At 49.6% G+C, this 26,447-nt stretch overlaps 2 protein-coding genes across 4 annotated transcripts in view; one reads left to right on the forward strand and one right to left on the reverse strand.

Annotated features, from left to right (window-relative positions):
* Positions 1–17,973, forward strand: part of RBL2 (retinoblastoma-like 2) — a 61,579-nt gene extending 43,606 nt beyond the window's left edge. Inside the window, exons 15-22 of the mRNA XM_012733203.1 lie at positions 1,407–1,676; positions 1,861–2,141; positions 2,228–2,404; positions 10,960–11,031; positions 11,581–11,683; positions 12,013–12,218; positions 12,587–12,751; positions 16,713–17,973. Coding sequence (XP_012588657.1) covers positions 1,407–1,676; positions 1,861–2,141; positions 2,228–2,404; positions 10,960–11,031; positions 11,581–11,683; positions 12,013–12,218; positions 12,587–12,751; positions 16,713–16,883 — 1,445 coding nt within the window. The 3' untranslated portion in view covers positions 16,884–17,973. The remainder of the gene's footprint in view (positions 1–1,406; positions 1,677–1,860; positions 2,142–2,227; positions 2,405–10,959; positions 11,032–11,580; positions 11,684–12,012; positions 12,219–12,586; positions 12,752–16,712) is intronic.
* Positions 17,974–18,099: 126 nt separating this feature from the next.
* Positions 18,100–25,987, reverse strand: AKTIP (AKT interacting protein). 3 transcript variants are annotated; one of them, XM_004693566.2, is made up of 10 exons: positions 25,896–25,987; positions 23,696–23,798; positions 22,528–22,733; positions 20,743–20,807; positions 20,563–20,663; positions 20,077–20,165; positions 19,908–20,006; positions 19,713–19,820; positions 18,980–19,040; positions 18,100–18,820 (listed from the first exon to the last, which is right to left on the reverse strand). In XM_004693566.2, the coding sequence occupies exons 2-10, from the start codon at positions 23,735–23,737 to the stop codon at positions 18,713–18,715; spliced, it is 879 nt and encodes a 292-aa protein (XP_004693623.1). In that variant the 5' UTR covers positions 23,738–23,798; positions 25,896–25,987; the 3' UTR covers positions 18,100–18,712. The 3 variants fall into 3 exon arrangements, with proteins under 3 accessions (XP_004693623.1, XP_012588677.1, XP_012588678.1); XM_012733223.1 differs by having other exon boundaries at positions 18,100–18,823; XM_012733224.1 differs by having other exon boundaries at positions 18,100–18,823; positions 19,713–19,816; positions 19,904–20,006.
* Positions 25,988–26,447: the final 460 nt, after the last annotated feature.

A 26,447-nucleotide genomic window follows, 5' to 3' on the forward strand; every position in this document is an offset into this window, starting at 1 on the left:
AAAAAAAAAAAAAACAATAAGCAAAACTTACTTGGAAGGCAGCAGTGCTCACCACGGTGCCACCAATGCCTCCAGCTGAACGTACTTAAGCCCAAAACATGTATGATCATTCTCCCTGAAGATTTCTGAGCTATTGTCATTTTCTAAATGTGGAGAAAGACAGACATGGAAAGTCATAAAACTGGGAGGAAATGCTACATATGATACCATAATAATATCAAGTCCCTTCATCCAGTAGTGTCTACAGTAACACCATACATTAGCATTAGAATGAAATTGAATATGGTCAAAAATATCATAGAAAAGTAGTATAATTCCTTAAATTGCCCCTAAGTCGTCAAAGTTTTGTAGTAGCAGAAGGGAAAGTCTGGTTTGATTTAGCAAATGGTGGAGTGAGAAAAGAAATACTATATGACAAAGAGAAAATACTTTTCTTAAAATTTTGCTCTTAATATTTCATTGAATTTTCATTAGGTAAATGTAGCTATGACATGACTCCTAGAATATATATTTTTTAAAGATGTATTTATTTTTGTATACAAGCATTGGGAGGGGCAAACCAGAGGTGCAGGACAGTGAGCAGATTCACCAGAGACAGAGTGGGGAGCAGAGCAGGTGCATCAGTTACAGGGTAGCCCAGAGGGGACTTGGGCTGCCTGTCTGTGGGGCCTCACCCGCGCGCTCAAAACATCATTTTCTGCAGGCACACACAGAAAGGGTAATGGGTTTATTATCAAAAAAAGGGAAAGGAAAAGGAACAACCCAGGGTAATTGAGAGGGATACAAAGTAACTGGAATACTTTACCAGCGGGCTAACTTGGAACTCTCGTCCCAAACTTAACACTGCTAGCCCCAGTCACACGGTCAGAGAGCACTTGCTCCAGAGAGAGAAAACCATTACCTCGCCAGAGTGTCAGTTGGAAAACCGCTCCCCAGTTATCCCCCAAAGTCCCACGATGCTGCTGAGCTCCGCCCTTGGGTTCTCGCAGTTCTCTCCTTGGTACTGCTGGGAGTTGTAGTTTCCCATCACTGGAGTAGGGGGTGGAATCCAGAAAGCTGGAGTAGGGGTGAAGTCCACCAACTCTGTAGAGTTCTTTTAGGACATCCTTCCCCTTAACAGATCTGTTGAAATCCACTGCTGAGGGGAGCAGTGGGGAGACAGGAGAGGCCTGCTGCACCCTGTGGGTCACTCCCTGGCCGGGGATCAAACTTGTGTTGCAGTGGCTGCGGACAGCTTCACAGTGCTGTGACTTAATCCCCTGTGCCACTAGGGAGGGCCCTGTTTGTTTCTTAAATTCTGAAGTATTTCAAACACTGTAATGAGGTTTGAATATAGTGACTTGAATGGAAGTCAGATCTCATTCTTCTCAAGTTAAATAATTTCTTTGCTGTTTCTTTGACCCTAGGCATAACATCTCCAGCAACATTGTATGACAGGTACAGCTCCCCCACAGCCAGTTCTACCAGAAGGCGGCTCTTCGTTGACAACGATAGCCCCTCTGAAGGAGGGACATCGGGACGCATCCCCCCACAGCCCCTAGTCAATGCTGTCCCTGTGCAGAATGTATCTGGGGAGCCTGTTTCTGTCACACCAGTTCCTGGACAGACTTTGGTTACCATGGCTACAGCCACTGTCACAGCCAACAATGGACAAACAGTGACTATTCCTGTACAAGGTAAGAAAGGCAGAGTTGGATTTTGTATTCTTTGTGGCATTTATTGGAACTGCCTGTGGCTTGGCTGGAGTGACAGTATGAAATGAGTGGAGGAGAAAGGCTTTGGGAGTGAGCTGGAACTCTGCCCAGAGACCTTGTGTTACCACATTTTCTTCATGCTTTTTTCTCTTGTACCAAATTATAGGTATTGCCAATGAAAATGGAGGGATAACATTCTTCCCAGTCCAAGTCAACGTTGGGGGGCAGGCACAAGCAGTGACTGGCTCCATCCAGCCCCTCAGTGCTCAGGCCCTGACTGGGAGTTTGAGTTCTCAGCAGATGACAGGAGCAACCTTGCAAGTGTCCGGTCAGGTGGCCATTCAACAGATGTCCCCAGGAGGACCGCAGAAGAAACAGGGACAGCCTTTAACCTGCAGCGGTAGTAGGCCCAGGAAGACCAGCTCTTTATCACTTTTTTTTAGAAAGGTAATTTTTCATTCTACTTACCGGATGTGAGTTTGAAAATTTTAAGTGTTTAAATAAACAGTATCTGAAACGTGTTTATCTGCTAGGTGTACCATTTAGCTGGTGTCCGCCTTCGGGATCTTTGTGCTAAATTGGATATTTCAGATGAACTGAGGAAAAAAATCTGGACCTGCTTTGAGTTCTCCATAATACAGTGTCCTGAACTCATGATGGACAGACACCTGGACCAGCTGTTAATGTGCGCCATTTATGTGATGGCAAAGGTGAGTGCAACGCAGTATAAAAGGGAAAGGGGCCCTCCCTGGTGGTGCAACGGGTTAGGACGCATCACTGCCAGTGAGCCGCAGCCGCTTCAGTGCAAGTTCGATCCCCACCTCAGAGGTGACCCACAGGGCGCAGCAGACCTCTCCTGTCTCGCCTGCTGCTCCCCTCAGCAGTCTGCCTGGTCTGCTCCCCACTCTGTCTCTAGTGAATCCTGTCACCTCCCCTGCACCTTTGGCTTGTACCCCAGTTCTGTATGCAGAAATAAATCTTTAAAAATATATATTAAATTCTCTCTACTTTAAAAAAAAAAAAAAGGAAAGGGGAAGAGGTCTCTGCTTGGTCTCAGCACACTTTTTAATAGCTTTGAGGTGTAATTCATATACTGTGTAACTCATTTGAAGTGTGCAACTCGGTAGATTTTAGTATGTGTAGCTAACATCAGTCGTTTTAGGACTTTATATGCTGTTCTATGAATACGGTGTTTTGTTTCTCCATTGTCTGGGTGATAGATTTTGTTTGTTTTCCCTTTGGGGTATTATGAATAATGCTGCTCTGCATATGTGTACAGAATTGTGCATGGACATGTTTTCATTTTTCTTTGAAATGAGAAGTGGATTTCTGTATTATATGGTAACTCTTTGAGGAACTGCCAGAGTATTCCCTGAGTTACTGCCCCATTTCACATTCCTGCCGGCAGTATAGGAAAGTCCTGATTTCTCCACATTCTCATTAACATTTTATTGCCCGCTTTAATTTTTTTAAATAATTTAATTCACATAACATAAAATTAATCATTTTTAATGAACAGCCGACCTGCATATTATGCACTCAGTATACTGTACAACCACCACCTTGATCTAGCGCCCAAACATTTCTATCCCAGCCGAGTAACACACTTACACATTAAGAAGTGGCTCTCTAGCACCTCCCTCTTATCCTGCTACTTTCTGTTGCATGTATTTGACTATCTTAGTTGCCTCATATAAGTGGAATCATAGTATTTATCTTTTGTCACTATTTTTAGATAGTATAATATCCTCAAGGTTTATCTGCTGATACATTATAGTATAAATTTGCATTTCCTTCCTTGTGTAGGCTGAAAAGGATGCTTACAGATATATGTACCTTTATGTTTGACCATCGATGGACATTTGATTGACTTCCATGTTGGGGCTACTTTAATGCTACTGTGAACAAGGGTGTATAAATATTTCTTTGAGCCTTGGGCTTCAGTTCTCCTATATAGATACCAAAAGCGTGCTAGATGAGTATATTTTGATATTTTGTTTTTCACAGCAGCTGCATCATTTTACATTCCTAGTAGCAATGATTGAAAGTCCAATTCTTTATATCCCTGTCAACTTCTGTCTTCCATTCTGTTATTGCGGCCAGTGGGTGTTGACTGGTACTTTTACAGTGGTTTGCTTTGCTCTTCTTTAATGGTAAGGTTGAGCATCTTGTATTAGGTCTGTTGGTCATTATTACCTGAGTTTTTTTCCTGGCCGTCCCAGTATAAAGTGCTATCTCACTGTCACTTTGACTTGCATTTCCCTGCTGACTAATGACATCAAGCATCTTTGCTTGCTGGCCATTTGTATTTATGTTTATATTCTTTCCCCATTAATTATTATTTTTTAACCTATTACTTTGTTTTTTCTTATAGTGTTTGCTTTCTTTGCTTGGGTGTAGTTTCTGTAAAATTTCCACCACCAACTCACCTGGGCACCATAACATAGTCCCTTGTGCTTTTCCCACTCTTGCTTTGATCCTTTTCCCTCCCTCTTCCTTGCATAATGTCTCCGATTTATAATTGTCTGTTTACATTTGTTTACTTATGCTTTTCTTGGTTACTGTTATTTTTTTTCCTTGATCCCCTATATTCCTTCTATAACTGAAGCCATCTGATATTTTTCTTTTTCCTTCTAACTTATTTGACTAGAATCCATTTGAGCTCCACTTGGGTTGTGGTGAATGTCATTAGTTTATCCTTTTTATTGCTGCATAATATTCCAGTGTGTGTGTGTGTGTGTGTGTTGTGTGTTGTGTGTGTGTGTGTGTATCTCACATCTTCCTGATCCTTTCATCTATTTGGGGGCATTTGGTCTTACTGATTATAATGCAGTGCTGCAGTACACATAGGGTGTATGTCTTCTTTTGAATTAATGTTTTTGTGTCCTTTGGGTGGAATTGCTGGGTCATATGGTAGCTCTATTTTTAGTAGTCTGAGGAACCTCCACACAGCTTTCCATGGTGGTTGGACCAGTTGCATTCCCAGAGAAGTGTAGGAAAATTCTTTTTTTACTACATTCTCGCCACTGTTTGTAGTTGGTGGTTTTTTTTTTTTTTTAAAAGATTTATTTATTTGTGCATACAGAACTGGGGTACAGGCCAGAGGCCAGAGGCTCAGGGGTGGCGAGAGGCTTCACCAGAGACAGAGTGGGATTAGAACAGGCAGATCTACGAAGTACACTGCTGAGGGGAGCAGCAGGCGGGCCAGGAGAGGTCTGCCACGCCATGTGGTCACCTCCGGGGCAGGCGGAATCGAACTCATTCGGAAGTGGCTTTAGATTCTGAGTGCTGTGCTTTAACCCGCTGCGCCACCAGGGAGGGCCTGTAGTTGGTGGTTTTAATGTGTGCATTCTTACTAGTGTAAGGTGGTATCTCAGTGTGGTTTTAGTTTGCATTTCTCTGTTTTTGAGGGGTGTTGAACATTTTTTCATATGCCTGTTGGCCATGCATTTCCTCTTTGGAGATGTGTATTTTAAGTTATTCTGCCCTTTTTCTGACTGGATTGTTGACTCTCTTTGTTGAGCTTCATTAGCTGTCTGTAGATCTTTGTGATCAGGCCCTTGTTATTAGTATTGTGTGCAAAAATTTTCTCCCAATCATGGGGTGTCATCTGGTTAGTCTCTCTTGCTGTACAGAAGCTCTTTAATTTGATGTAGTCCCAGCTTTTTATCTTTCCCTTCATGTCATATGTCCAATTCTTTGATGCATTTTGAGTTGGTCTTTGTGCTTAGTGTGAAGTAGTAATCTAGCTTCATTCTTTTATATGTAGCAGTCCAGTTTTCCCAGCACCATCTATTTGAACAAACTGTCTTTGCTCCATTGTTATATTCTTTGCTACTTTGTCAAATATTATTTATCCATAAATCGGTAGGTTTTATTTGGTTCTACTGTATCTGTTTTGTTCCTTGGTTCTATTGTATCTGTTTTGTTCCGTACTGTGCGGTTTAACTATCTTTGCCAACTTTTAATTGGGTTGGGTTGTAGTTCTTTAAATACAGTTCCTTGATCAGATGTGATTTACAAATAATTTTCTTTGTTCATCTTTTCACTTACTTGATACTGTTATTTTAGTTTCTTTTGTTGCTTCTGCTTTCTGTCTGATTAGTGTCACATTTTTGTGATTGCCAAATCCAAGGGCATGGAAATTTATCCATGTTCTCCTCGAAGCATTTACTCTTTAATATCTATGTCTTTGATCCCTGGACTGATTTCTGAGGTAGGGGTACAGCTTCACCCTCATGGGGGCTCTGCCGGCGCCAGCACTGCTGTTGAGAAGACTGGGCTCCTGGACTCCTCGCTACAAATCAGTTGACCGCAGACAAATGGGTTTATTTTGGGACTCTCATAACTACCGTTATGCACTACTGTACTCTCTTGATAAACTGTTGACATGATGAAATTTTTGAAATTAATCTCTACTTGTCGTTTCAAGGTTACTTTGGCTAGACGGAGCCCTTTGAAATTCTTTGTGATCAGCTTTTGTCATTTTCACAAAGGGCAGTTGGGGTTTTGATAGCGATTGTGTGGACTTTACAGATCAGTTTGGGGGAGTATTGCTATCACAACATTTCATCCTTTCATGTATGCACCTAGGATATTTTTTTCCATATAGTTAGATCATCTTTTATTTAAACAAGGTTTTGGAGTTTTCATAGTACAACTTTTGGACTTCTTTTGCTAGTTTTATTCCTCTGAATTCTTTCTCATGCTATTATAAGTTCAGTAGTTTCAGTTTTGATATGCTCGTTTTAAGTCTACTAAAATACAGATAATTCAAATTTAGCAAATTCCTTAGGGCTTTTTATATATGTCACATAATCTAACTTTAAACTGACCTTTTATTTCTTTTGTAATTAATCGGACTAGAACCTTCAGTACAACGTTGAAAAGAAGTATTAAGAGCAGAAATGCTTATCTTGATCTCAAGAGGAAAGACGTAGTCTTCCACCAGTAAAGTTGTATTAATCTAATTTCTTTCATGGATGACTTTATCAAGTTGAATTTCTGTTCTCACTTGTCAAATATGAAAGGGTATTGGAAATTGCCAAATGCTTTTTCTGTATTCTTTGAGATGATTAAGGGGATTTTGTTAGTCTGATAAGTGATAGATTACCTTGATTTTCATCTGTTAGACTAGCTTTCAGTCCCATGTTATCAGGGTGTATAATTCTTTTTATGTTACTAGGTTTGGTTTGTTAGCATTTTGTCAAGAAATTTTGTTCTAGTAATAAAAGTAATGGTCTATAGTTTTCTTGGTAAGGCTTTGTCTGGCTTTATTGTGAGGATAATATCGGATTCATCTACTGCATGGGGAGTATTACTTTCTTTTCTGCTGTTTTTTTGAAGTTTGTGTGAAGAATTGATAGTCTTCAAATGTGTGGTAGAATGCAACTGGGAAGCCCTGGGGTTGTGCTTTCTTTGTGGGTATTTTGTTGATAATAGTTCAGTCTTCTTATATGTCTGTTCAGATCATCTATTCTAGTACGAGTTTTGGTAATGTCTTTATGTCTTTCTCGAAATTTGCCTGTTTCCTCTGGGGTTGTTTTGTTTTTTTGTTTTTTGCTTCCTTTTTATAAAGATTTATCTATCCGTGTGTACAAGAACTGGGGTACAGGCCAGGCATGGGGGGGAGGGGGATTCACCAGAGACAGGATGGGGAGCAGACAGACCAATTGAAATCCACTGCAGAGGGGAGCAGTAGGCAGAGAGGAGAGGTCTGCTGCACCGTGGTTCACTCCCTGGCTGGGGATCGACTTGCCTGCAGTGGCTAGTGAAAGCTTATTAGCACTGTGCCTTTGACCTCTGTGCACACAGGTCATTAGTAATTTGGGTTCGCTCTTCTAACCTTGGTCATTCCAGCTATAGGTTAACCTTGTTGAGCTTGTCCAAGAATCACTTTTACTTTTCATTTATGAATATGTGCTCTAGTATAATTTACTTCCATCTTAGTCTTCTTTTGCTACTACCAGTAGTTGTTAGCTGTTTAATTTTTGATATATTGTGGCTTCATTTTTACTCTGGAAACTCACGATCTTTCCTGAATGTTCTCTGATACGTTTGAGTCATTGGTTATGTCTGTGGCTTAATTTGGGATCTTGCCAAATTTCAATTCTTCTATACTGATCAAAGTCAATTTTGTAGCCTAGCATATAGCACATCATGGATGACGGTCACTGTTCTGTTGTCGCTGAGTGGAATAGGCCATATAGCCTATTGGTTCTATGGTTTGGTCTCCTCGTTGATCTTCTATCCATTATTTGAAGCAGGATCCTGAATTCTCAAAATAGTACTGCTAAATTGCCTATTTCCTGCTTCATTTCCAACAGCTTTTACGCCACACATTTTGACTCTTTGTTATTAGATATGTTATCTGGGACTTGGTTAGAGATTATTAGTTTCGTTTATGTTGTAGCTGCTGTGTGTATTAATTACAGCTCCCTAACGTATTCTGTTATCATAATGAAACTTTCCTCTCTGGTAACTTTTACTATGTGAAATATTATATAGAGCCATCCAACTTCTTGGGGTTGCTATCTCCCCTCACCCCCTCTTTTCTTCAGGTAACATTAGTTTGCACCCCATCACTAATTTGGAGTTATACTATCACCCCGTCATTGTTACTGCCCCACACCCCCAAACCCTGGCAGTCCTTTGTGCTCCCTCCCTGCCTTCTCACTCCTTTCCCCTCTATCCTTTGGTAGTCTCTGTTCTTTTGGCATTTTCTCATCCTTTGTTTGGTTTTTCTTTATTCCACATATAATTGACTTAACATGATCCCCTCCAGATCCACCGTGCTGTCAGAAGTGGCAAGGGTTTGTCTTCCTGCTAGCGAACAGAGGCCCATTGTGCGCACACACGCCACTTTCTCATGCGCATGGCGCATCGCCTGTTTCCCTGACCTGGCTACTGTGAACAGTGCTGCGGTGAACAGAGGGTGCACCACCCGTCAAGGTAGTGTTTGTGCAGGCCTTGAGCTGATGTCGGGGTGGAGTCGCTGGGCTGTGTGGCAGACAAATGTCTTGATAAGTCTCGATTCCTGTTTTCCATAGGGCCAGGACCAGCGTCCCTGCCCACAGCAGTGCAAGAGGACTCTCTTTTCAGCACCCCTTTTCCAGCACTGATTTCTGGTCTTTCTGACACGGGCCATTCTCACAACATGAAGTGGGAGCTCTTTGTAGTTTGGGTTTGCCTTTCCTGACAGTATGTCATGGGGGCATTTTTTTCATGTGCCGAGTTGTGTGGAGAAGAGCCTGTGAGCATTTTCATTTATTTTCTGAGTAGGTTGCTTCACTTTTATACTTTGTTCAAAGGGTTTCGTATAGGCATTATATTTGGGTTCCTTTTTTACCTACTCTGATAATTTCTGCCTTTGGATTCTGTTTAATCCACCTCACTGAATTGTTACTGTTGTAACATACTGTATTTACGTCTGCCATCTTGCTTTTTCTGCTTCTGAAGTCTTTGGTCCTCTACTCTTCCCTTACTGCTTTTAGTTTTTGCATTAGGTGAATTTCTTTCCTAATGTAGCATTTTCATTTCAGTAGTGATTATTTTAGAGCTAGTCATATACATCTTTTTTCTCCCTTTGCCCTCAGCTTTCTTGATGTATCACTGACATAACATTGTATAAATACATATGTTGTGATGACCACAGTAAGATCAATTATCCATTACAACAGAATAATTTTTTTTTGTAATAGAAACATTTAATATCAACTCTCAGCACCATTCAAATATAATACAATATTAAGTGTAGTCACTATGCTGTAAATTAGTTCCCCATAACTCATTCATCTCATTAACTGGAAACTCAGGGCCTCCACCAACAGCCCCCACTTTCTCTAACCCCCATGTATGTGGCTGAAACTACCAAAACCAGCTTCAGATTATGCTAACTTAATGTGCTTCTGTATAACTATTTGTTTCATCCTTTTTGCTGGTAGTAATTTGTTCGTAGTTATTCATAAATGTTAAAAATCCGGCAACACATTATTAAAATGATAAAAATTTTTACTTTTAAAGAAGTTGAAAGAGCAGTGTTTTTCATAGCTTTTCCAATATTAATCTTATGATTTCCTTATTTTGCCTATGAGAGCCTTCCTTGTGAACTCCTCCACCGTGCTGGTCTTGGCAAATATATCATGTGTCTATATAGGCCCAATTATGTATCAAAGAGGAGAAGGACTATGTATTTTATTTTATTTATTTTTTTAAAGATTTATTTATTTGTGCATACAGAACTGGGGTATAGGCCAGAGGCGGTGAGAGGCTTCACCAGAGACAGAGTGGGGAGCAGAACAGGCAGATCTATGAAGTACACTGCTGAGGAGAGCAGCGGGCAGGTCAGGGGAGGTCTGCCGCACCATGTGGTCAACTCCGGGGCAGGCGGCAGGCGGGGATCGAACTCATGCAGAAGTGGCTTTAGCTTCTCAATGCTGTGTTTAACCCACTGCGCCACCAGGGAGGGCCAGAACTCTGTATTTTAAAATCATGTTACTGGTTGCGCTTTGTTTTGTGTGCATTTGCATTATTATCTGAGGTCCCTTTTAACTAGAACTTTTAGTATTAAGATGGGTCTTGGCTAGCAACAAATTCTTTTTGTCTGAGATCGTGTCCATTTTACTGTTTCACTTCCTCTTTGCCTTTCTGGTGAGAAGTCAGGGTTCCCTAGCTAGTGAAAACATTTTCTCCCCCGTTCTTTGGCATTTTAACTACATTTCTAAGTATGGATTGTATTTGGAATGTGTTGAACTTCCTGAATAAGTTTGTGAAGTTTTCAGCCTTTTTTCCTCCTGGATCATTTGTTTCACTTTTCTCTCTCGGTGTGCTTACTGATGTGCCGCGTTTCTCCAACGTCTCCCCGAAGGTAATGGTGAGGCCCTCCCTGGTGGCACAGCAGACCTCTCCTGTGTTGTCCACTGCTCCCATACTGTCTCTGCGGAATCCTCTCATCACTACCCCTACCCCTCTGGCGTACACGCCAGCTCTTTAAAAAAAAAAAAAAGTAATGGTATGAAAGTATGAAATATTTGATCCCTTCTTAATATAACTCATCATAAAATAGATGTGAAGGAAGTTACTTGGCTTGTGTCACTTTCAGTGTGCTGAATCACAGTATTCTACACTTAATGAAGATAGGTGCAAACTTAAGTTGTTATTTTACTTCAGTTGCTTAATCTCTACACCTTGGGTGAGCTCTTCTATTAACAGTTAATAGAGTCGTTTTTTTGTTTTTTTTTTTCACAGTACTCTTATTCTTTGCCAGGTTACAAAAGAAGACAAATCCTTCCAAAATATCATGCGTTGCTACAGGACTCAGCCACAGGCCCGGAGCCAGGTAACATTTTCTCTCAGGGCTAAGAGAAAAAGCTCATCATCTTAGATAGTATAAGAAAGTCACATGGGATTCTGTCCAGCATAAGCAACTAAGGGACATCTTACTCTAATCACCTCTGATAGATAATGTCACTGTTAGTCTGGCCTCTGTTTTCCCAAAAGTGATGATATGAAACACTAGATTCCTTAATGGGATCATCACAAAACAGATGTGAAAGAAGTCGTTTGGCTTCTGTGTCATCTAGGAATCCCAATATTCTACAATTAGTGAAGATAGGTTTTAAATTTCACTTATGGATCTTTTCCTATTCACCTGTGTCAAAGATGAAATAACCATATTTTCATATTTGGCTTAGAATGCCTTGGTTTTACGGCTGGATACCGTACTACTGCATAGCTTTTAGTGTAATCCTTGATTTGCTACTTAATAGCTACATTTCTTACCCTCCTCTAAGAAATACCCCTGCTAGGTGGGGTGGTTGTGAGACTTAAGTTGGATGTCAGTTAGAAAGTGCTAAATACCAGATTCTCTCCTTATGATTTTCTAAAGGTCTATAGAAGTGTTTTGATAAAAGGTAAAAGAAAAAGAAGAAACTCTGGAAGCAGTGACAGTAGAAGCCATCAGAATTCTCCAACAGAACTAAAAGACAGAAGTAAGTAGAATCTTTATGAACTCTGACTTTTTAGGTCTAGTGTAAGTACAGGTTACTATGAAAGTATTTTATTGGCAAAGGATTTGTCGGAATAAACAGATTTTTAACTTTTGTCCATCTCAGAGTCATGCCACATGTAACATTTTTTCTCCATGGTAACTTGAGCTATCAGGGAGAGTATGTTGACCTGAATACCCGCGAAGTCTGACATGTCGGTAGGGCCAGGGTGCAGGTCCTGCAGCAGCAGTGGGGTGGGGCTACGTCAGTGCGCACTGAAGTGCCCCGTGGTTGCCACTAAACACGCTCGCCACCCTCAACCCCTGCTGCAGCGAGCCGAGACTCCAGCCCCGTCATGCGGTCCAGCAGCACTCTGCCTGTCCCGCAGCCCGGTAGCGCTCCGCCCACCCCGACCCGCCTCGCCGGCGCCAACAGCGACGTGGAAGAGGAAGAGCGGGGAGACCTCATTCAGTTCTACAACAACATCTACATCAAGAGAATTCAAACATTCGCCATGAAGTACTCACAGGCAAACCTAGTAAGTGCAACAGGGATTGTTTCGTGCATTTTTTCCTTGGGAGGGGTGAGGAATCAGCCTGTGCACCTCCAGTGGCCGCTGGATTTACAAATGAGCCTGTTTGTGGACTGAGGTGACCTCTATCTAGAAGAAGCGAAGGTAGTGTCTGGGTTCAAACTGGCCAAAGCTTACCACCTAGGACCAGCTGGCAAGTTATTTTTCTTATTGTGGGTTGCTGTGAGGCTTAAAGGGTAGCACATTAAAATGCTTAATCCAGGCCTGGCCCAAAGCAAACACTGAATGTTGCTCGTAACGGTCACCATGCTTTCTCCGGAAAAAAGAATCCAGCCCTGAAGTCTGGTTGGAAGTTTTATTTCCCTTGTTAACAGGTGGATGCTCCGCCACTCTCGCCTTACCCATTTGTAAGGACAGGCTCCCCTCGCCGTGTGCAGCTGTCTCACAATCATCCTGTCTACATTTCCCCACATAAACACGAAACAATGCTTTCTCCTCGAGAGAAGATTTTCTATTACTTCAGCAACAGCCCCTCAAAGGTGAGCCTGATATAAATCTTTTTCTTTAACCCAACTGTGCCAAACGCTTAGGCTGATGGTAGACTTCAGCCCCCACAGGGGAGCAAAATCAGAAGTCTTGAGGCTGATGGATTCAGACTTATTTTCATCCCTTCCTTGCTGTATGTATGTACAATCTGAGCCTTCTGTACTTCCAACTTTGTTAGGACAAAATTAATTCTCAAGTGGTTCCTGTCTCTGAACAGGCAGTTTCTCTATTAGCACAGATTGGTGTGTCCTCCGGTGTGCTAGGGGAAAGGGAACTTAAGTCGGACCCTAAAGTGGTATAAGTGGGATTTAATGTGGACTTTGGTGTTTTAATGTGTGCCTTTAAATTTCTTGGGTATTCAGACTTAAAATGTCAGCACTTTACTTTCACCTGGTCCAACTTAGCAATTACAACAAATGAGGTAAGAGATTAATAAATGGGTGTTCAATTTTTGAAAGAGGTGGTGAGCTACAGAGACCTGAGGGTGTAGTGTAAAGACAATGTAAGAGGGAGCCTGAGGAAATGGGAGAATATAGAGAGGTAGATGTGGGAAGTCTGAGCGAGTGAGATGTGGAGAGAAGACAGTAAGATGATAGTGGCGGAGATAGGCTGAAAGAGGTAGAGACAAAGCAATAGGTATAGAGGTAAAGTTTTTAGATATCGCAAAGACACCAAAGGGCTCACAGGCAGCGAGGAAAACAGGCTGAGAGAGAAGTATGACATGTAAGGTGAAAGCTAGGGAGAGAAAAAGCGAAATATGGGAATTAAAATAAAGGTACACAGAGAAGGTGAGTATGCAGGGGAGAGAGATACCAAAGGGCTGAAAAGCAGTGAGAAAGGGAGGGGTAGAAATAGGCAGGAGAGAGACACTGAGGTGGTGAGAGCATAGGCGGAGCTAAGAGATGGCAGAGAGGGTCAAGGATGAGGAGGATGGAGTGTGTCAGAGAAGAGGTAGTGGGATACAGGGAGAAAGAAGAGGTGGAAATGGGGGGAGAGGAAACCTCTCTCCCTCCCGTTGTGGACATCTGGAGGGGAGCGGTAGGTGGGGCTAGAACTGTGGAGAAGGGAGAGGCAGAGCGCGGTGCACACAGATCGAGACAGACTGGACATTTGTGAGATGGGGAGATACAGTGGTAAATGAGGGGCTGAGAGGTAGAAACGGGGATATGGATGGTGGGGAGGGGACTGGTACCTGGGGGCCCGCTTCTGCAGTAGAGCAGTTACTTGAGGCACGCAGACTGGAAAGCAAGAACGACATTGTCTGCATCTGTTTCCTGGAGCCAATATGACTACCGAGGCTGCAGTGAGCGCACAGAAACCAAGTGATTTCTATATACCAGCAATAAACAATAAAGTAAAAGTGTAAAACACCACAAACTGGTGTCTAAGTATTTAATTTGTTAACAACAGGTGAACAATATTCTTAACCTGACAAATCAGAACCTTGGTGTGAGATCTCAAGACTAAGCAAACAGAAAGCAGTATTTGTTCACAAATGGGAAAACAATATCCCACTTGGCCCATAAATTCAGTCTAACTCCTGTCAAAATCCCAGAATTATTTACAGAACCCAAAACCTAAGTGAGATTTCAAAGGAGCTAGAATAAACAATTTGGATAAAGTGGAAGGACTCAGACTAGCCCCGGGGCGGGCGGCATTCTCGGCAAGCGGCGGCACACGGATGCCACGTCCGCCCAGCGTGAAACAGTCTGAGTGAGCATTCCTAAGGTAACGCAACATCTGCAAGAAAATCTGTGAACGCAGCTTACATAACACTTGCTATCGGAAGCACAATCTGTGGGTGTCGGCACATTTAAGAACTTTGCTCTGTAAAAGATACTGAAGGACGCAGAAGAGCTGGCCACAGACAGGGAGAAAGTTTACAGTAAACTCGTCTATGAGGCACTCGTACCAAAGACAGATTCTCAGAACCTAACGGTGAGAAGCCAGCCACGTGCAAGTCAGGGAAGCGCTGACTACGTGGACCTGGCACACAACAGCACAGCCCCGGGATGAACACTCAGACTCACACGACAGCCTGCGCCGCTGTTTGCACCGCTGCTCACTCTGATGACCACAGTAAGAAGCAGCCAGAGCCCCAACAGCCGGTCCGGGGGCAGGCCGGCCACTCTGCGACCCCAGGTCTGGGAGACACAGAACTCTGGACAGTGCATGTGTGGGTGGGGGCCCAGCAGTCCTGAAGCGCTACTTAGTCCCACTGTGGTGCTCTCCGCCTGTCCAGACATGCAGAGGTGCCCCGAGAGGGGAGACCATGTGTAAACCTTTCAGAAGTACTTCGTGCAAAAGGAGTTGAGATCACGCGTCCGGAGCCGTAGCTTCTCAATCCTGTCTGCATGCTATCACTGTTTAGGGGATTTCAAAACAAACAATTTTACACAGAATTGGGAGTTTCTCCAATACATGTGAGAGCAGGTGCTGTCAGAGTGATTTCATAGAGGCGGCTGAGATCAAGGAAGTTTGGGACAAAGCTGGAAGTACTGTGGCCCTAAACCCAACCTGGACTCCTACAACCTGAAGACCAGGAGAAGAGAACTGGCAGCCACCACAGATGGTGTGTGGCCTGCTCGCTGGAAGAGGATTGCTTACAACATTACATATTGGGGGCAAAGCACACCTCAGCCCGGGAGTAAACTACCACACAGCTACTGGTACGCTGCGTAGCAGGTAAGCGATGTGGTTCATGCATGTTGCTATGGGAGAATCAGACAATCTCAACTAAGTTAACAGACATTCCAAGTGGTACCTGACAGTCCATGAAATACGCCACTTGAAGTCTGTGGGGCCTCACAGCAGACACTGCCGCATTTCCAGTAAACACGGGCCCAGGATGAACAGAGGATGCAGCTGCCTGGCGTGCTCAGTGACTGACCTGCACAGGGCAACACAGCGAGCCTCGGTAGCGTCTGTGTGAGTTTTGGGGGGATAACTGTACAAAAAAGATGATGGATGTCTAAACCGGTGCACTGCACAGATGCTGCTGTGTCCGTGCACACCTGCAGTGACGTGTGCGTCACACACAGTCAGCATGTGCGGTGCGCCGGTAATGGGCAGGGAGTTTCAGGCGGAGCCTAGAGACAGCAAGCGCAGGGCTGGGAAAGGGCCAGAGGGGAGCGTTTCTAGGTGGCCAAGGTCTGAGAAGGCACCTGTGCTGGTGATAGACTCTTCCGAGTTTTTAAATAAAATCACCAGTATTCTTTATTTCAAAATAAAGATCCAAGATGTTATGAATATGCTTGAAAGCAATGCTGGGAGGGGCGGGCCCCAAGAGGTTTGTAGACTCCTACAGTGTATGCCCAGGACTCTGCTTACTGTGCACCCATAAGGCAGCAGGTGAAATAAATCTGACCCACAAATTACCAGGAAACAACGTGCTGACTCACTTGAGCCTCTGCAGACACGCTGAGGGCTGTGCGCGGCGCTGGGCCCTGCAGCCCTCTCTCTCCACACCCACGGCCAGCTCCGCTCTCCCACGGACGACACCAAGCACATTCGAGATTACGCGGACAGATTACCTGCAGTGGCTGCCACAGGAAGGCAGCTTACTTCGCCTGTGGGATTCTTTCAGTGGTTGTTGAACGGGCTGTAACACTAGGCCACAGAGAGCCACAGAGTCATGGTCTTTTTAAAAGAAAAGTATGTAGAAGCAATCAAATATAATACAGCCAAGTGTTATTCTATACGACTACTGTAAATTTTAAGCAATTACAATTTTGTGCATCTTAACATTGTGGAAAAAAAAATACAAATAACGCCTCCACCTCAATCTTAAGTTTCAGCCAGCTGAGAACAACACTGGAATGTCCAACACTCTCCCTATAAGAGTTCAAACGCCGTAAGAAAAACCGCTTAAACTCATCTGAGGTTTTCTGACTTAACACTGAACAGTATGAAGTAGCCTTAAAAAAATGTTATTTTCTTTCCCCCCTTCCACAGAGACTGAGAGAAATTAACAGTATGATACGGACAGGAGAAACCCCAACCAAAAAAAGAGGGATACTTTTGGAAGATGGAAGTGAATCACCTGCCAAGAGAATCTGCCCGGAAAACCACTCTGCCCTGCTGCGCCGTCTCCAGGACGTGGCCAACGACCGAGGCGCCCACTGAGGTCAGTCGCCCCAACGATGCACTTTCCGCGCCCTGCAGCGCCCTGCGCGCGCGATGGCGGCTCCCCAGCCCTGCCGCCATCGGGATTTTGCTCATCCCAACTGGCTTTCTCCTGTCATTCAGCACTTGCCATCGAGGTTTTTTCTTTTTAACTCCCTGCAAAGCTTTCACAGACGCTGCAGACAGAACAAAGTGTGGTCGCGAAGTGCAAAGGTACCTGCTGGCACGCTCCCTCAGGACCCGGGCTCAGCTCGGGCCGCCTGCCTGTCTGGTCGGCGCTGGCCCTCGCAAGGCCACGGGAAAGCACCAGTGCGTGAGACTTACGCATTCCTGTCACGGAACAGTCAGAGGCCCGGCCCCGCTGGGGCCAGTGTGCAATGTGGTGATCGTGGTCAGGAAGTGGCACTTTAGGGCTGTGAGAAGCATGATTTTGTAACCAGATTTTGCTGTATATTGCAATGGCACTTTCTACAATGTGAATTTTATTAAATATAAAACTTCTAAAGTAAACGTAACTCCTAGCTAGACGTTAATACTTTTGTACTTTTCAAAAACTGCTACTGCCCCAGTAGCCACCTCTCGGGCCTGTGTTTTAGATTCTCCAGTTTTCTGTTGTGTAGGGATCAGCTGGCTAAGTGAAGAGTTTAAATCAAGTTGAATTAGGGGGATTAACATGAAAAATTATGACCTCTTCTAGGAGGCAGCTGTCCAAAAGACGTGTCTATAAGACGATACATTTAAAGCATTTAAAAATCTTTCTGTGTGTTCTAGCAGTTTAAAATAGGTTGGAGAATTTAGGTTTTATAGTACATAGTACCATTTATACCAATTAGAAAACATTATTTAACAGCTATTGAATTATTAATCACTATTCTAGCAGTTTTAAAGTTGAACGAGTAATCTTATTAGGGAGAAAATTCAATTGTAAATTGAATCAGTATAAACAGAGTTACTAGGTAACCTCATATTGCTCTAAAAGAAATATGGAATTTACACTGTTCATTAGAATAGTGTTCTGCAAAAATATTTATACAATCTCAAGATACTTACTGCTACTGTAATTTTATATGAAAATATGTGTATTTTTCAATAAAGCATTTATAAATTAATCTTTGCTTAGTTATATCGAGAAAAGGATACTTACTTTCCTGCATAAATGACAAAGGACAATCATTTATTGGTTTATTGTGTCTCTACAAAACACATTAGTCATTCATCATTTAAATATCTGACTTCATTAGAAACCGTTTTAACACATCCTCTCCCTCCTGCCAAAAAATACAGTCAGTAATTTGCTTTTTTTTTAAAAAAAAAGAAACTATGAACAAGTTTTCTGGTTTCCTTTCACCCACCCACCATGCACCTCAGTGACAGCAGTGTGTAGCTCAGTGAGACAGTGGGCTGAGGCTCCGATGACCTCCCACTTCAAAGTGCTGACAGCTACGGGCCTGACCTCGTCTCCGCTCCGTCGCCTCACTTATGTACAACTGGAACCGCTGACTCGAAGTCGTTAGATAGTGCCGGACTCTACTCTTATTAGTCTAAATGAATGCAACTTACCTTTAGCGTTATATTCAGAAAGTACTTAAGCCTCAAGGTCCCTGACTTGGAGCACTGAACTAGAGCACCACCCGGAGACATGACAGGCGGCGCGACACAGAGGGCTTCCGAGGTCGCCGCTAGGACTAAGCATCTAGGGACAACGCGACAGCAGGCGCGCTTCCACCGTTTACTCCCCAGGCAGGCAGCAGGCAGGCCTCTGCCGGTGGTCAGCTGTCACTAGGCCAGAGTCCAGCAGGAAAGTGCGCGGTGCTCGGGGTCACCTGCTCCTAGGTCGCTACTGTTTTCTCTTCTTTACTGAAAGGCTGCACTGAGCCGGGCTTCACCCATGACAGGCCAGCAACGTGGACACTTTTATTGTGCTGCTCTTCAGGCTTCTTCTGGGTGCAATCAAAAGACAGACAGAAGAAAGCACTGATGAGGAGGTGGCTGGCACTGTGCAAACCTCAGGTTCCAAAATGTTATCTGTATGTGAAGACAGTTAGGGAGGAAAGAGTGAGCAGCTATGAGCGGTGGCCAAGGGCGGGTCCACTCACCTTTGGAGTCAGCATCTTCTCTCTGGCTTCATCATGCACAGAAGGGTTCCACGGAGAAAAGCTTGTGGAGGAGACACGAGAGCCCTGCTTTAGCTTACTGATGCGAGCGCCCGTCTGGCACTCAAGCCAGTTCCCCTACCAAACTGAACACGCTCAGTGAGGCGTCACTAGGCTGTCGCCAACACGCACGTCTTAGACGTGACCAATGGTGTCCACGTGTGCTTACCGTTCACAGCACACTTGGCATGGGCTGGCCTGCGTAAGCCTCATTCAGCAGCCCCTGGGTACCAGCTTTAGGGTGAAATAACTGCTAGGGGCCCCCAAAGCCAGTAAGTGCAGCAGCCGAGCCCACTTTCCACGGCATCCCCAGCAGCGCAGGAGCAAAATCACTGACCATCTGTGTTCCACAGCGCCCTAGCAACAGCGGCTCAGCCCCTCTGGTGCCCAGGCTGGGGGGGGGGGAGGTCCTTAAGGGGCTCTGACTGAAGGCAGCCAACTGAGAAGAGGGGTCCTGGCACTCTGGGGGAACCAGAGGCCCAGGCAGTTCGCCACTGAAGCAATGCGCCAGCCATCTACCACTGTTTCAGGGAGGGGTCAGGGATTGAGCTGTCAGGTTACAAAGACGGAGCTACCAGCTGACGAACCAACCCTCTAAACCCCAGTCTCAGGCCCCCCCCCGCCCCGGAACCCGCAGCCGCACCAGGGTGTGGGCCCCGGGCTCGTGAGCACTCACCTGATGGCGTACGGGTCTTCGATCTTAGGCTGGTCGAACAAATGCGCAGTGCACACCTTAACGCTGTCCACCACTTTACTTTTAAAAAGCTGAACATCCTTTTCATACCTGTGTTCAAAGTTTAAGTCAAAGTTACTCACAGAATCCTCTTGGCTGCAACGTCAGACTACTAGATAACGAAGCCGAGTGACATACAGTACTGCAGCCTCTGGGTTCAGGGGGCTCGCTGTGTCGATCTTGTAGAAGACCCTCCTGGCATACATCAGCACTTGCCAGATGTGGTTATGGTTCCGCCTGGGGGAAACACGGCTGCTGACTGGCATCTCGCGGCCGGCCCGGCGCCCCACAAGCCCTCAGTACTGACCTCCATTTGGCAAAGGCTCTCTTCACGTCCAGCTCCCCCGAAGTGGGGTCCACAAGCGGGTGGAAGACCGGAATATCAAACACCAGGCGCTGTGTTAAAGATGGGCGTTGAGTGGCAGCGGCCACCCCCCACCCCAAACCTCAGGGGGCGGGGGGGCCCGGGCAGGTTTGGGGCGGGGGGCTCCCTCGCCACTTTCACCCTCTTCCTGTAAGACTACAATTTTGCGCCCGCGGGAAGTCCCTTTTCTCTACCACAGCACGGCCAGGCCGGCACCGGTCAGTTAGGCCGCTGTCCCTTCAGGCCCCACATGCGTCCTCTGAGCAGAGGCGAGCAGAGAGGGGGCGGGCACAGCCCTGCAGGGCCACTGAGCAAACACGTTTCAGACGCTGACACCATCAGAATGTTAACTGCTCCGTCAGGAAGAGAAGCCAGACGGGCGGGGCCGCACGCCCTCCGCGCCAGGCTGTGGCGCCGGCGGCCACTCACCGGACAGTCGCCGTCGGGGTAGTTGTCGGGGATGTAGACCGTGAACTTGAACACGCCGTCCTGGTAGAGCCCGTGCCGGATGAAGATCACGCCGAACCACACTGCGGGGGAAAGCGGCAGGCTGAGCCACAGCCGCACGCCAGGGGCCCGCGCGCGCAAGGGAAGCGTGAGTCGTCTTACTTAATGCGGACCGGTACGACGGCTGCACGTAGACGCCCGGGAGCTTCTGCTTCACCACCAGCGTGCTGGAACAGCGAGAGTGACGTGAGCGGGTGGCGGCCCGGCGGCGGCCCTGCCCACACGAGCCAGCTCGGGGCGGGTCGCGCCCGCCCCCCTGCTGCCCACATCTGGACTGCAGGACCCAAGCTCAGAGAAACACCGGTCCCCGCCCCGCAAAGGGCCCCAGATTAAAAATGAAAGCCAAAGCAGAATAGACAAAGTTTGTGCTCAGAAATCAACCACACCGAAACGTCGGGGCCCCGAGCCATGGCTAAGTTTTGGGTGTTAAGCCTGTGTGCAGCAGATGTCACCCCCACACACTAAAACGCCACCCTCAAACACAAGGCTGGACGCAGAGGGCCGTGTCTGCAGCTGCACCGTGGTGGGAAAGGTGGGCGCTGGGCTGGCGTCCCATGCTGGGTGCTGCTGGGAAATTCACCCCCAGTCAGACCGACTCCCTGAGCTGCGGGGGACGTGGCGAGGGGGCGCCCAGGCTGCACTGGCTCCTCAGGGACCCAGTCACCCTGCCAACAGACATTCTGCTCCCTCCCCTGCCCCTCAGCGAGCCCCGCTGACCTAGAGCCTGAGCATGCAAGGCCTGCCAGGCCTGAGTTTCCCCGACAGGCCCCGTCCTGGGCTCAGTGGCCATCTTACTCATTTGCAAGTAGTCACGGCACCTCTGAACCGCTGCAACGTGGCGTGTGGCACTGGACGGACGGCAGGTGTACCCAGTGTCAAGGGGGAGGATGCCCTAAAGGAACTCTGCAGAGTTCTGTGTGCGCCTGCGGGGCAACTGAACTTTAAGCGCGCGGGTGAGGCCCCACAGACAGGCGGCCCCGTCCACACCGGGGTGTCCTGTCACACCAGTAGCACCAGCTGGCCAGAAGGCAGCTCTGTGCCCTAACATGACCGCAGGCCACGGCCACAACAGACGCCTCCCCACCCCGCTGCCCAGCCCAGACACAGGCCTCTACCAGGACGCCGGCAGGCGCAGGCTGCACCCGGTGCAGCACCCGGGCCTCGGACCAGAAGCGCCAGCACAGGGGGACACTGCCTGGACACTGCCGGAACAACCTCTGTACAGAGGAGCTGCACCGTTACTGACGCCGCATCGTCAGACCCAGACGCATCCGCACGCCCTCCTGGCAGCCTCCATGCCGGGCAGCGCTGTGTCGCCACACGGCGCCTGCAAAGCCTCGCTCGCGCCCACACCAGTCCCACTGCCATCTCCGCAGCTACTCGGGTTGGCACGAACATGGGTCCACATCTTGCCAACTTTTCCGTAACTGACACAGGGTAATTCGAATCCCCTCTCGGAAAGTGTGAGAAACCTTCACACACTCAGTGCTCACTCAGCGTCTGCAGGCAGCGACTGCGGCCCCCTCCACAGCGGTCGTCAGGAAGGGCCTCAGGCCCACTGCCCGAGGGTCACCTCGGGGGTCAGGCCCATCGCAGCAGAGCCCAGCCCGCCCAGGCGGGCCCAGGCAGGGACAGGCAGGGCAGCATGGCTTCAGCAGGAGCTCCTGGAACGCGAGCCCGTAGGACAGACTAAGGCCCTGGCCACACAGGTCGGGATCAGCCCTGGTCTCTGCTCCGTTTCCTCCCCAGGCTCTGCAGCAGAGCGCGCCCCGGAGAGGCGCCCTGGAGGCGGGCCCTGGTGGGCGGGCTGACCCTCGGCTAAGAGCCACCCCTGCCCGCCTGAGGGTGCCTAGAGGGCCCGCGACCGGCGCCCCGCTGAGAACTCACAACTCGGCCAGCAGCGAGTACTCCAGGTAGAAGGGGCCGTAGGAGGCGTGCGTGCCGTTGGTCGGCTGCGCCGCGGGGGCGGGAGACGTGGGCTTGGTGCTGGGCAGCGCGTTCTTGGGAATGGCCGGCAGCTGCTTCTTCGGAGCCGCGCGCGGAGGGCTGGTCTTCACGTCCGCCGTCAGCGTCTTCTCGTCGCCCTCGGATCGCTGTCGAAGGCGAAGTGGGAAGGGCTGTTAGGATGGCGCTTCCCTCTGCTGCGGAGTCCTCTCCCGCAAGGGCGCCCGCGAGGGCAGGAGGCCGGGGGAGGCCCGCAGGCGGGCGGCCACGGGCCAGTCCCCAGGGCAGAGTGCCGGCTCCTGCATCCTCTACGACGACAGGGTCAGTAGTGTGGGGCCCGAGGGACAGGAGTAAGGAGGCTTCTCTGGGTGGCCCCAGGAGGCGGCCGGGGCGACTATGCAGTCGCACAACAGACTGGATAAGGCCCCGCACCGAGAGACAGGAGGTGGCCAACGGTCACCACCTGGGGCAGCAAGAGGAGGACGCTGCTCGGCCCCAACAGGAGCGATCTGCAGGTACGTGGTCGCCAACACACACTCGCCCTCCTCAGACAAAGGTCTAAGCGAGTCAAAGGCTTTAATTACCACCTCCTAGACCCCTCCTTGGCACAAGGCCAGCCAAGAGCTTTTCAATTAGCTGTATTAAAAATAACTAAAAGGTGATTAACAATGGTGGTAATCTCTTGGGGTGGAATTATGGGTAATGTTTACTTTCTTTTAGTACAGCTTAGTCCACCCCACAATGGAAATGCGTGGCTCTTACAATGAAAGCAGACCTCCCCCAGGAAATCTAAGCCAGTGCCGAGACCGGCCTGTCCGCAGTGGCTGGCAGCCGGCAGCTTCTGACTGGGCTCTGGTAGTTCATGAACAAATCAGCTCCACCGGGGAACGTCGCGCGCCTGAGTGGCTGCGGCTGTGCTCACCTACCCGATGGGCTTCCGCGTGCGACGTGAGCCCCGTCACAGAAACTAACTGCAACGGACAAAGCCACTTCTCCAAAGCAAACCCTACACCAGAGAAAGCAGGCTGCTTTGTTTCCGCGACACCGTCACCTGGTACTGACTTTGCCCTCCGCCCTGCGGAGGCCGCCAGCTGGCTCCCGCGGTGCCCACCTTGCGCGCGGGGCCTGCCGACATGCTCCAGAAAGGGTTCATAACGCGCCCGCCAGAGCAGTCCGGGTCTGTGTCATCAAACGCTTCCTCCGATTCACTGGACCTGAAAACACAGGGGAAGCGGGCGGCACCGCACGGCAGTCAGACTCACGGGGCCGCGCAGCCCCTGGCCCAAGTGGAGGCCGCAGGGCCCCTCGGTCGCGCCCTCCCGGCCCCCCCACCTGGGAATGCCTGGGGCCTGCGTGCCAGTCCCCGGCCAGGACTCAGAACAGCCAGTGCCAGCGATCCGCTGGGGTGCCAGGCACACAGGCACGGGCGCGCAGCGGCGGCGAGCGCGAGACCCGGGCCCAGACCAGCGTGCCAGGGCCAAAGGCACTGTCCGGGCGGCTCCCAAGGCCTGTGAAATCCAGATCCCGGGGGGGCAGACGGGAGGTTCTCCATGAGCCGTCTCAAGTACAGGATGACTTTCTTCCGTGAAACTCGCAGCCAGGGAGTCAGAGCCAGGGCAGGTGGGGCTTCAGAGGGGCGAGGCACCTGCTTGGCCTCTTCCACTTCGGCAGGCACAGAAGCGCCTTGCGTGTGTTAAGCTGCTGCCGGGCGCAGGGTGCAGAGGAAGGCCAAGGGCGGCTCACGAGCGAAGCAAGCTCGTCCCAAAGGCCACAGAGTCAGTGGGCCGTTTACCAAAGGCAGCCAGCAAGGCCCAGGACAGTCCCACACCGCTCACTTCCTGGGTGCCTACAGCCGAGCTGGCCTCGGCCAGCTGGCGCCAGCCGAAGGCTGAAGGTGAAAGGGGTCAAAGCAGCGATGCAAGTGAATCATTAAAGGATCACGTACCCCTTGTCTCTGAAAGCAGAAACTCATTTCCTCTGCGGCCTGTGACAGCCACAGGTGGGCAGGTGTCCATCCCCCGCCAGTGCCCACTGGCAGGAAGCCAGAGGGCCAAGGACCCGGCTCTCCTGTGCCGGCCCAGCCGCTTTCGGGGAGGAGGCCAGATGGAATGTCTGGGCCCTCGCAGAGCTGTGGGGGCGTGGCCCAGGTGCTCCAGCAGGAACAGAGCACCTCCCCAGCGGCCAGGCCAGGCCTGGTCTAACAGGGGACCAGGGGACCCGGGGCCAGCAGGTGCGCCCACTGCGATGCGCTAGGGTGGCCCTGACCCCGCAGAGCCCTTTCAAGTCCAGAACAGAATGAATCCCGGCTTTGCCTGGAGTCCAGACTCTCCACCCCCTGCTACCTGCACATCCAGGTCCACCACCCGGAGTGTTTTCAGTCCACTTTTCCGGACTAAACGTGCCATTCACCGATGTCCACCTCATCTACACACTGGTTTCCAACAGGGCTGACGTTAGATGGACGGCGCACGACAGTCCCAGTCACTAGGAAACCACTTTACAGTTTCTGCTGCACAAACAAGACACGTCTGTGCCCTCGCGCCACAAGGCCGAGCAGCCGTCCGCCTGGACCTGTCCGATGACCCCGGCCAGGGTTTGAGTCAACACTGGAGACGGGGGCCACCCTCTTCCTATGTGCCCTAGTGCCTCCGCGGGCACCAACTTATACATCGCCCGAGCAGGCTTAAGAAAGTCCATGTTAAGGAGCACAGAGAAGCCCAGAGAAGAGACGCAAACGGCGGGGAGGGGAAGGGAGGGGAGGGGGGCTGGCCCAGCGCCCGCGCAGCCTGGACAGGCACCCCCGCCTGGGGCGGAAACCATCTCCACACACGCCGAGAATCTGGACAAACCTGTCTCGAGGTGATGCAAGGCACTGGCCCCGTGCGGCCAGGCAACTAGCGCGAGGTCGCCCTGACCGTGAGCCCCTCGGACACTGGGGTACTGGGGGGCCTTTGGGGGTACCCCCCGCCCCCAGGCGGGATGCGGGGACGCGAGCCAGGCTCGGGGACCCGGGCGGCAGGGTGGGCTCCAGGGGCAGCGAGCAGACTGGCCCGGCCCGCCTTCTGCCTTCCAGTGCGGCCCCGGCCCCCGGGCGCCCCCCCAGCCGCCGGGCGCCCTCAGCCGCAGGTGCCTGCAAACGCGGACAGGTGCCCGGCCCCGCCCCCATGTCCCAGCCCGGCCACCGTCGCAGGGTCGGAGAGCCCAGCGGGGCGGACAACTGCCCCTACCGCCCGGGACGCCTAGGGCCCGGGGGGGGGGCGCGAGGACCGCGGCCCTGGCCCGCCCACGTCCCACCTCGCGGTGCCCCTCACCTCGGCCTTCACCGCAGCGCTCCCTGCTGCTACGCGCCCTCGCGGCCCGACAGCATCTCCGGCTGCAGCGTCAGGGCGGCCCCGGCCGTGTCCCCGCCCCTCCCTGCTCTGTGCCGGGCTCCACCCCCGCCCACGCCCCTGGCCCAGCACTTCCGCCCAGCCTCCCGGCGCCCACTGGCTGCCCGGCCTGCTCGTCTAGGACGCTCTTCCGGGGGCGTGGGGCGGAACGCACGCCTGCTCGCCAATCAAATCCGCTCCGCGGGGTGGGGCGGCTCTCGGCCCGCCCCCTACGTAACCGCGCCCTGAGCGAACTGTCAGTCACCCAAGCGAGGCGCGAGGCGGGGGAAGAAACCAACAGGCACCGGACGTAATTGGTGGCGGCGTCTGCCCGTCACCATGGAGACTCGCCCCCAGGCTTGTGTGACCTCTGCCTCGGTGGTTCAGCTAGGCCCGGGCTGCCGCGTTGCTAGGTTCGGGGGCGCTGAGGGGGGGCCTGCCGCGCTCCCCTTCCATCCCCGAGCCGAGGGGCGGGAGGGGCCAGAACGGGAGCTC

The sequence above is a fragment of the Condylura cristata genome, unplaced genomic scaffold, assembly GCF_000260355.1.
Source record: "Condylura cristata isolate star-nosed mole 26May11 unplaced genomic scaffold, ConCri1.0 scaffold00039, whole genome shotgun sequence".
In the NCBI taxonomy this organism is placed as follows: Eukaryota; Metazoa; Chordata; class Mammalia; order Eulipotyphla; family Talpidae; genus Condylura; species Condylura cristata.